The 12054-nt window shown below is 37.1% G+C and overlaps 1 protein-coding gene across 1 annotated transcript; it reads right to left on the minus strand.

The window, feature by feature from the left end:
* Window positions 1–2740: 2740 nt before the first annotated feature.
* Window positions 2741–3196, minus strand: LOC149132485 (uncharacterized). Its single transcript, XM_089363926.1, has one exon. The coding sequence runs from the start codon at window positions 3194–3196 to the stop codon at window positions 2741–2743; it is 456 nt and encodes a 151-aa protein (XP_089220052.1).
* Window positions 3197–12054: the final 8858 nt, after the last annotated feature.

Here is a 12054-nt window from a genome sequence, read left to right on the forward strand (position 1 = left end):
AGGTTGTTTCTGGAAGATCAGCAGTCACCCATGCATATCAGCCTCCCTTCTCCATGCCACTGATGTTGTCCAAGGGATAGGTAAAGGCCAATACAGCTTGGCACCAGTGACATTGCAACTTATTTCTACAGCTGAGTAAACTTGAGCAACATGAAATAAAGTGTCTTGTTCAAGAACATAACAGATAGTCCAGTCCAAGAATCAAACTCACAATCACAGTTTAACCACTGAGCTATGCACTGTCATACAGATTGTTGTATAAGTTGTATAATGCTGTAAACAACAAAGTGCGAGTACATGTAATAATGTAATGTTCAGAACTGATGTGATAAGCTACTGGCCTGGGTGATCCAGTATTGTATCGGATGCTCAATATAACTGACACTCTGTCAGTTAGGACAATGAGGGTTCCAGTTGGTCCAATCAACAGAACAGCCTGCTCATGAAATTAATGTGCATGTGGCTGAGCACTCTACAGACATGTATACCCTTAATGTAGTTCTGAGGGATATTCAGTATGACACAGAGTTTGACAAGGCTGGTCCTTTGAAAAACAGGTACTACTCATTTTTGCCAGCTGAGTGGAGTGGAGCAATGTGAAATAAAGCGTCTTGCTCAAGGACACAATGTGTTTCTGGAAATTGAACTCATGACCTTACAAAGGTGAGGTGAATGCCCTAATCACTAAGCTATGCACCTTCAGATGTTCAATAGTTATCCTCTAAAAGGATCAGCCTTCAGCTGAGATGACATTTGGGGGAATAGATGGTGTTGTTGAAGGTACAGTTGAAACAATGACATAGGAAAGTATAGACTAAAGTGTTACAATGAGAGTAGGAGATAGGATCCAGGATAGTTACTTGGGTTGCTGTTGGGTTTAAAGGGAGAGAGAATTCAGGAAAGATGTAGAACATTGTGAATTAGATTGGAAATGATGAATTTGTGAGGGACTGTGTTTGGAAAGAGGTAAAATGGGGGAGAAGAGAAGGCAATAAGTGAGAGAACATGGGACAGGAAGGTAGATGTATGGTTGCTAATGGGAGGTGGTGAGATTGCATCAAAAGTGAGAATGTTGATGAAGGTGGAGGCTGATGAAGGGGAATTGTATGTAGAGGGTAGAAGATTTGATGTGAATGGAGTGGGATGAGGTGAAGTTATAGTAGAAGTAGGGGTTGGTGGGTTTGTAAAAGATAGAATTAAAGGCACAAAATAGGAAGTTAGCAGGAGTAGCTGAGATAGTGGGTGTGAATTCTAAGGCAGTTAAAGAGAAAGTGCCTGCTGAAAGTGAAGTGCCTGATATAGTCAAACCAACAATGTTTTCTCACATAACATTTTTCTCTCTTCTAAGTGCTCCCTTTTTGACAAACGACAAATGTCCAAACACTGAATTCTACATCCCCTTGCTTTCTCACAGCATAATTACATTGACTTTGGACTCTTGTTCTTGTTGTTTTGTCTTGCTCTCCTTTAACCCTTGGTCTACCAGAGAAAATGTATGTCATTAATTACCAACTGGGTCCAATGGACCCAATATTTTTCTTTTAATTAAATTTTATTCAAACTACCATTATTTTTATAGCTACATTATATATGCTATCAGATGAATGAAGAATTACTGTTTCTCACTAATTTTGATAAAAAAAAGTACAGCTTACAGAATATATTATAAATTTTAAAAATTACAAAAATACAGAATTACAGCTCTTCATGGCAGTGAATGCAGACAACATTAGAATGTTCTTGGCAAATATGGATATTACAATTCTTGCATGTAGTCTGAATTTTCCTGTCTTTTTTGGGGTCACACAAAAAACATCTTCCTTTTTTCTTTGGCTGAGGAATCTCAACTGAGGTTGATCGTCTTCTTTTCTTGTTTGATTGAGAAATGTTAGCAGAACTAGAAGATTGTTTGTCATGTTCTTGTTAAGCATTAACTCCTGCAAGTTCCTTTCTTAACTGAATTAGGCACTCTCTTCTTTTATCCTTGAAACTTTGCTGTTTAGCAACAATGAAAGCATTCACTGCACTTATATCAATCATGTTGTAGAATATAACCATAGGCCATCTTTGAGTCATTCTTTTGCATGTGTTGTCCTTTCCATCGTATCTAGGGTATCTACTCCTCCTTCTGTTTTGTTGTAACATGTAATAACTTCAGGTTTCTTCTCAGTACTTTTTGAATCAATTGAAGGCTGAGAGTGCATTGTACTCATAAGCGTGACTACATAATTTTTCTTGGGACAATAAGATAAGATCATAGGATCCTTTCGAAATCCAAATATTGTGCTGTTGATTTCTCTTTCTTTTCTATTTATGAAAGCACTTGGAAGTTCAACTCTGTTCTTTCTAATTGTTCCAGCTAAAGTAGTTTTCTTGCTAAGTAGCTTCCGAACCAATCCTAGACTTGTAAAAAAATTATCACAAGTTATATTGCGACCAGTATTTTCAAGTTCTTTTACTAGGCCTTCAACAACTCTTGAACCTTGATTTGTCTCTCCATTTTACTGGGTCTTTTCCAGTGTAGATTTTCATTTCCCAGGCATAAGATGTTTCACTGTTGCATATTGTTCAAATTTTAATTCCATATTTCCCTGGTTTGGAAGGAATATATACCCGGAATGGACAGCACCCTCTGAATGAAACTAATTGTTCAACTGTCATGTATGAACTTGCAACATATCCATCTTGCAAATTCTGATTCCACATTTCAAATACTTCTCTTATGGGCTCCAATTTGTCATCACTTCTCTTTTTTTCTTCTTGCACTAGCATCATCAAAATGCAATACTTGTAAAATCTGTTGAAATCTTCCCTGGTTCATAATTTTGTTGAATATTGGGCAGCCATCTTCTTGACTCCATAACTGTGTGACATTTTTATGTTTAGATTTATAAACACCTATAAGAATAATCAGTCCAACAAATTTCTTTAGTTCGGAGTGATCAATTTCCTTCCATTTATCTTTGTAAACAACCTGACCTTCAGCATTTGTCCATTCACGAATTACTTCAAGAAGATTCTGGTGCATAAATATTGTAAAACATGTTTCAATGCTATCGCAAGACCTTTTAGCAAAACAGGATGTTCCACATTCTTGGTGCATAATATTGCAAGATGAAGTTCTTACTGCTGCTTGAGTAAGAGGATTGGAATGCCAAACTTCTTGTCTGTCTCTAGAAACATATTGCACATTCATAATTGGGTGGCTTGCAGATAATTATTTTTGAGTATCTTCATCATCTGATGACACAGAACCAAAACTGTCCAGCACACAATCATTTTCACCATCATCTTCAGAACAATAGAAGGAATCACTACTATCTTCTTCCCATTCTTCATTTAATTCCAATAACCTTTTTGATATTTGGTCTTCACTCAAGTTTTCATGTTTAGACATATTGGAAAGCATTACTGAACTATACGGAGCTTGATGACAGACTAAAGGCAGATATTGCTCTCTCATATATTTACACTCTCCTGAAAGTTGATGCTATATACTGTAAGAATTGCATCATCACATATGCATCATCACAGAAATATTGCATCACCCTATAGCAGGTTGAAGGTGATGCAACACCACACAAATTTACAGGAATATTTTCATGATTTTCCCCATTTTATCTAAAATTCAGCAAATAAATTGAATACAGTTTTATCTATTTTATACTTGATAAATATCTAGGAAAATGATATTTTGTTCTGTTTAGAATGACAAGAGTATTGTCTGAATCTAATTCGAGGATCCAATGGACCCATTATGGTAATTATTTTATAAAATGAAATTTTCTAGCTTTGATAAACATACGGAAAATTTCCCGTTTGACAAATAAAAGAGAGTTAAGAAAAAATAAGAGTCACGAGAAATCAGCAGAATCAAATAATATAAACAGGAGGAAAAAAGCAACTGAAAAAAACTGAAAGGGGTCCATTGGAGCTGTTGGTCGACAGAAGGTTAATCTCCATGTGTGTATAATATATATATGTATGTATGTATGTATGTATGTATGTATGTATGTATGTATGTATGTGTGTATGTATGTATGCATGCATTTGTGTATGTGTGTATATGTATGTATGCATGCATGTATGTATGTATGTATGCATGTATGTATGTATGTATGTATGTATGTATGTGTGTATGTGTGTGTGTGTGTGTGTATGTATATGAGTGTGTTGACTTTCTACCTCTTGTTCATACAGGTTGTTGTTTAGTTTTGTGCTTCTCATAACTCAACCATAATACAGATATATATATATATACTTCGTTTTTTAATTTGGTTTGCAAGATTCTTTATGTGAATTCGTGTGTTGAAGCATACTTTATTGTCTGGGGAGAGTCATTCTCTTTTAGTTCCTTATTACTTAACATACACACCACTTCGATTTCCACTCATTTACTTATTTATTTTTTCTAAAATTTTCATGTATATGCATGTATGTGTATGCATATATATATATATATGTATGCATGTGCGTAGATTTGTATGTATGTATTCTGCATATTCGTGTGTGTGTGTGTGTGTGTATTTATGTGTGTGTTTGTGTGTGTACCTCTATCTCTTTGTGTGTGCATGTTTGAGTGTGTCTATGTGTATGAGTTTGTGTGACTATGTACGTGCGTCTGTTATGCATGGATGTGCGTCTCCATATGTGTCCTTGTGTGTGTGTATGTATATGGTCATGTGGTTCAGTCTTCATTTGTGTATGTACATGTGTGTGTGTGTGCTTGTTTGTCCGTATTACCTATGTACTTATCTATCAGTTTATTTGTTTACTTACATATCCATTTACCTACACACACACACACACATATATACGTGTACATAAAAGCCTACTAACAACTCTATCTGTGTATTGACTGTGGGTATTGGGGTATGACTACCTTCTGTGTATATTTCCTATTCAGTACTGGGGATGTTTCATTTATGAGGACATACTCCTGTATTATTCTGAGTGTTGGGTCATTCGGGTGCTTGGATAAAATGCAGATATCAAGTTGTCCCGGTGTGCCTCCATGTTGGTCTTTGGCATGTTGGAAGAGTATGGAGGACTTTTTTGTCACCATATTGTCTCAAATGTACATTTAGTCTCTCCACAATGCTTCTAGATGTCTCACTTATGTATATCATGTTCTTGTCTTTACAAGCAACCTCTATGCAGCTTATGCTGTAGGCTACATTTCTAGTTCTACAGTTAATGCCAGGGTTAATCTTACTGCCATGCAGTTAACATTGGTGCATGTGGTATTCTCAAAGGGGTACGTCCTGCACAGTTGTGATCTGTTGGAGCTCGCTAGCTTTTCAACGATCTTAATGTTGAGTTTGGCCTCCTTTAGAACTTTCCTAAACCTTTGGGCTAGTTCTCCATGCGCTGTGGCCTCTACAAACATTACTTCTTGATATTTGTCAGATTTGTACCACATGCTCACCCTGTTTGCTTTGTCACAAAGTCTTGGTATCTTCTTCTAGTCTTTACTTCTATATCTAGGGCAGGTACCTTTGGTTTCATAACATATAATGTCTTTTTAGTTCCCCTGTATACCTGAACGCTATTTCTCTGATCATATCCAAAGAATTGCATGTGGTGCATGAAGTTCTGTGCATGTTTCTTTGTTTCATAAGGTTTGATATATATATATATAACATATATGTGTTGACAAAAGTCAATCAAAAGTGCACATGGTGAATAATTAGGCTGAATGTAACAGATGTCAATATGGATTTGCAAATAAGCATAAACAACACAATAAAAAAAACAGGAGCAAATAAACTACATAGACAGCTGAAATACACATTCTCTCTCTTTAACACACACACTGCAATACCTGTTACACTTATGTGTATATAAAGTCATTGAAATCATATGCAAGCTGATGACTAAAGACCATGGTGACTTTTCATTTTATATAATGCGTGTGTGTAATATAATTGTTGCTGAATTAGCCAGTAAACAACTATATGAATCCATACATATATATTTATATGCATTCATGCATACATGCACACCTACTTACTTACCTACCTACCAACATATATGCATATGTGTGTGTGCGTGTGCGTGTGTGTGTGTGTGTGTGTGTGTGTGTGTGTGTGTGTGTAAGATTTGCTAGGTCTCAGCGTAGATTTTCTTTTCCTCTTTGGCCCTGAGGACTTCAGGATCTGGTGAATGCAATAATTTAGTCAGCAGTAATACTTGTATAATTAAGTGCAAGTGTTCTCTGCCTTCAGGCAAACATCATCATCATCGTTTAACGTCCGCTTTCCATGCTAGCATGGGTTGGACGATTTGACTGAGGACTGGTGAAACCGGATGGCAACACCAGGCTCCAATCTAATTTGGCAGAGTTTCTACAGCTGGATGCCCTTCCTAACACCAACCACTCAGAGAGTGTAGTGGGTGCTTTTACGTGTCACCCGCACGAAAACGGCCACACTCGAAATGGTGTCTTTTATGTGCCACCCGCACAAGCCAGTCCAGGGGCACTGGCAACGATCTCACTCGAAAATCCTACGGGAGCCAGTCAGGCGGTACTGGCAACGGCCACGCTCAAAATGGTGCATCTCATGTGCCACCCGCACAAGAGCCAGTCCAGGGGCACTGGCAACGATCTTACTTGGCTTGCCGGGTCTTCTCACGCACAGCACATTTCCAAAGGTTTCGGTCAGTAGTCATCGCCTCGGTGAGGCCCAATGTACGAAAGTCTTGCCTCACCACCTCAGCCCAGGTCTTCCTGGGCCTACCTCTTCCACGGGTTCCCTCAACTGTTAGTGTGTGGCACTTTTTCACGCAGCTATCCTCATCCATTCTCACCACATGTCCATACCAGCGCAATCGTCTCTCTTGCACACCACAACTGATGCTTCTAATGTTCAGCTTTTCTCTCAAAATACTTACACTCTGACGGGTATTCACATTGACATTACACATCCAACGGAGCATACTGGCTTCATTCCTTGCGAGCTTACGTATGTCCTCAGCAGTTACAGCCCATGTTTCACTGCCATGTAGCATGGCTGTTCGTACGCATGTGTCATACAGTCTGCCTTTTACTCTGAGTGAGAGTCCCTTTGTCGCCAGCAGGGGTAAGAGCTCTCTAAACTTTGCCCAGGCTATTCTTATTCTAGCAGCTACACTTTCAGCGCACCCACCCCCACTACTAACTTGGTCGCCCAGATAGCGGAAGCTATCGACTACCTCTAGTTTTTCACCCTGGAATGAGATAGAAGTTGTTTCCTGTTTGTTTACACTCTTTATTGCACCTGAACATCTGCCACAAACAAAAACTAACTTCCTAGTTAACCTGCCTTACTGAAAGCTGTCTCTCATCGTCCCATCCAGTCCACAGCGTGACAGCAACCGCAATTAATGTAGGCGCAATGAAAGGTAACTCCAATGAAATTGCTGAAAAACTAGAATGAAAGCATGTAGACATGTGTTGTATGCAGGATGTAAGGTGGAAGGGTTTTATTCTGTACAGGCAATAGTGATTGGATGAGAGTGGGAGAGGCATACTTTTGGCAGACACTCAGGGTTTCAGTTGCACAAGATCTTGCTGATTGTGTTGAGAATGATGAAAACTTTTTGAAAACATTGCGTAGATCTCTGAGCAGGTATTGCCAAACTTTTGGCAAAATTTGATGCAGATTCTCTGCTCAACTTTCTCTGTCATGGTCAATGTGACAATCACACACTACACACCTTCCTTCCTAGCACTGCTGTAAACAGCAGAAGTGAGCTAGAATGTTAAAACTTAATGCACTTGCACAGCAGAGTTCAAGGTCAATCTATGCCAAGTGGCTTCACTCTGTGTGCTTTAGCTTCATTGCTATGGCAACAATCCAGATACTTATTGATCAGACCACATACACATCTTGTGTGTCCATACTTTACACTAGGTTCAGCATACAAAGTTCATGCCTTCTCCTTTTCTTATATGAAACAAGACTTTTTACCTGAAGACACTAGTGTCCTGTTTCTTTCCTACTCACTAAAACATTAGTCTGCAAAGTTTGCTCATTCTAGGTTTAGCTTCTGTACCTGGAGTTTCCTCCTCTATTCCGTTATAGATTTGTAGTTGGAATATTCAGCAGTCTGATCACTATATCTGATGTTGTTATTTGCTAGAGTAGTACCCATGTGATCAACAAGATCTGACCAATCACAATTTTTCCTTGAACTGACTCCAGCAATAATCTTATTTTTTTCATGACTTTTTCTCTGAGTCTGTCCAACTCTATAAATTCAGCACACTTTGGCTACTAGACAGAGAGTATTGCGAGACAGCAGAGATAAGATGACAAACAGACTTGGACAGCTGCTGACCTGAGCTGACAACAACAACCAGCAGCGAACTTGACTACTATTATAATTACACCAAGAAGAATAACAGTCAAACTCTCTCAACATTTTGATGTTCGTGGTAATGGCAGTATTTGTTTTTCTGTGTACGAAACGAATAAAAATTTTGTTTATCAAAAATTTCAACAGATTTCATCATCTTCATTATATAGATCCAACAATAAGGACCAGATCAATAGCATATAGGAATTCCCATGGACTGCCAGTTTTACACTTTTATGATCTTTAGGAATATGATGATTAAAAGACTGAGGACTGAGCTTTGATAGACTTCTGCCTTCACACTAAATTTGTTGCTGAATGTAGTCTTTTTTAGTGATGTTTTTTTTTTTTTACAGAGTATGGTACCCAGGCAAAAGCCTTCTCTAGGTCAATGAATGGCAGCCATAGTGGCTTCTTCTAAACTATTTCTCCTGCATATGTCTCGCTTATAAGATTGTATTTGAACAGCATTTCAACTGAGATAGCCCTATGACTAATAAACTGTGCCATAACCCTCTCTGATCTTCATAGTCTACTCCATCAATTTACTGCTTCCATAATTTTCTCTCTCTAAGTCATCTCCTTTGCTCTTGTAGCAGTTTAAAACATTACTGCTATGCTAATCATTGGGTATAATTCCTTATTATATTGCTTAACTATTTATATCTAGGTTCACCAGATATTTTGAGCACTTCAAGCAATTATCCCTGATGTTCCACTAGCTTCCCTTTTCTTCCTGTCTTTTAATCACTATCAACCACATTACTGTCAACTTGAATTGCTGGTCCTTCTTCCAAGTCAATATGAAGTTATCTCCTCTTTATCTCATGTGTTCTCATCCAACAATCTCTCATAGTAGCACTTCAATGCCTCTTTCTTGTCATCAGCAATTGCACCTTCATCATTTCTGATACACTTCTCTCTGATGATATCTCAGTTCCATCTGTCTCTCTGATACACTGTCTTGCAATCCTAGATACTTCATGTCTCTGATCCTCATGTGTTGTGCATGCATGCATGTGTGTATATGTTTGAATGTTGATCTCTCATGGTCTTACTTGTCACCAATGATTAATACTTATCTTCCTTGTTGACATGATTGGTCAATGAGTACTTTTGAAGATCTTTGAACTAAACAAAATCCCTCACTTGAAAAACAATTACTGGATGGTCACGGATGGAATGCTTTTGATCACAAGTCTATTCAATTGTGGTTGACTTGGGGTTAGACAAGATTTCAAGAAAAAAATTTAATTATTCTAAAAATATTGACACCATACTGCGTTAGGTTCAATTCTACACTGTGGTACACATCATACTGCTTATTAATGTATACACATCGTACAGTTGACTAGTGTATACATATTGTATAATTTATTATTGTGTTCATAGGCACAGGTGTGGCCCTGTGGTAAGAAATTTGCTTCCCAACCACATGGTCCCAGGTTCAGTTCCACTGCATGGCATCTTTTGTAAGCATCTTCAGGAGGTGTTGGTGTGTTTATGTTTCCATAAGATTCATTTAACCAAAAATTCTTCAAGGCAGTACCTCACCTGGCCACAGTCTAATGACTGAAATAAGTAAAAGATAAAAGCTAAAAAATATTGTACAGATTATTATGATACATATATCATACAGTTAATTATTGTGCAGTTTATTACAATACAAAGTTTATTATTGTGCACATATAGTGTAATCTGTTACAACAACTATCACTAAAAAAATACAGGGACAGACTGGGCAGTATATTCCAACATGTTAAGGCTGTAATACTGTACCACATACAGTTAATGACTGCATGTTATAATCTGCATTATGGTTTGTGTGTGGTAAGAAGTTTACTTCCCAACCATAGGGTTCCAGGTTCAATCCCACTCTGTGGCACCTTGGGCAAGTGTCTTCTAGTATAGCTATAGGATGTCCAAAGCCTTGTGAATGGATCTGATTGATGGAAACTGAGAGAAGCCTGGTACACACACACATACTTCACATACATAAATGTATGTATATGTATGTATATATATATATATATATATATATATATATATATATATATATATCTATATATATATATATATATATATATATATATATATATATATATATATATATATATAGTTAAAAAACAACAACAAAAGAACAACAAAGTGAGGACATGATACGGATAGTGTTATTGGACGCTATATATATATATATATATATATATATATATATATATGTATGTATGTTTATATATATATGTATATATACACGTACATATCTATGTGGGTGTCTTTGTGTATGTGTTTGTCCCACACTCCTCCTTACAACCAGTGTTGGTATATTTATGTCCCTGTACTTTAGCAATTCAGCAAAACAGACCAATAAAATAAGTACCATGCTTTAAAAATAGGTACTGGGATTGATTAGTTTGGTTAAAGCCCTTCAAGGTGGTGCCCCAGCATGTCTATAGTCCAAGGCTGAAACAAGTAAAGGATAAAAGAGAATACATTTGTGGAAACATAAACAGAGTACATTTGTGGAAATACCATCAGAGTACATTGTGGAAACATCAAAAGAGTACATTTGTGGAAACCTAACATTTCATCTCTCTTCTGTGTACAGAAATGGCAGTTGGGAATGTAGATTTCATAACAGATTAAGAATTGTGAAGGGCAGACAAGACAAAGCTTGAACCAGTTATAGCAGAGAGTAGTTTTCAGTTTTACAAGTCTTGCTGTGACATTTGTAATTATTTTTTGAAGTCCAGTACCACTCCAGTAGTTGTAATTGGTTCATGGTTTATAAGTGAAATAAGTCATCCTTCACAATGTCTGAAATTTGATGGAAGTTTAAAAGACAATGTTGTCGATGGATTAAGGAAATTAATTAAACTTTTACTGGTTTAAAAGAAGGAACTGAAAAACTAGTGCAGTACAAAATGAATGGTTCTGAGTATAGAATAGAAAAACTATGAACACACAGCAAAAGTCAATAGGGAAATCTATATGATGATGGAGTGCCATGTAGGTAAGGAGTGGGGTGAATGAATTTATCTGACAACCTAATATTACTGCCAAACAGGAACAAATAGAAGAAATCACTGGTACTAAATCAAAAGAAATACAAACGAAACACTGTAACAATGTTAAAATTACTTTTGTCTTTGCTCAGTAAGTGTTATTTTCTATTTGCTTCTATCTAGAAATCAAAGGAAATGACTACTATTTCCTTCAAACTTTGCTTTTGTGACCTGGACATCAATGCTTTGAAGCTGACCTATATTCTATTACATTTCAGACAGATTCAGTGCTAAGTTGCCGAAGAAGAAACATCATCAAAGCAAATATTCTGCTCAATACCACAGATTTGATTGACAGTTACTTGACCTTAACGACTTGAGCTTGTTCCTTAGTGGCTGACAATAGGTGCATCTCTGATCATGAGCAGGAGTAGTGGGGGAGCATCATAGCCTTGTGTTGAGGGATTGTTTGGGGGTTGAATAAATATCATAAAAGCAAAGTTTGAAGGATATAGCCAGTTTTCATACTTTCTAGGGGTAAGCAAATAGGAAATAACTGTTGCTATTCAAAGACAAAAATCATGTTACACAGTGTAATGGATCACAGTGGCTTGCAGTGGTAAAAAACGTGTGATTATCAAAAAACTGCAAAATTTTCTGGTCACTATTGTCTTCCTCTAACATGCTGAGTTCTATGTGAAAACTCTTAGTC

This window comes from Octopus bimaculoides, chromosome 15 (genome assembly GCF_046866305.1).
Source record: "Octopus bimaculoides isolate indiv1 chromosome 15, ASM4686630v1, whole genome shotgun sequence".
Taxonomy (NCBI): Eukaryota; Metazoa; Mollusca; class Cephalopoda; order Octopoda; family Octopodidae; genus Octopus; species Octopus bimaculoides.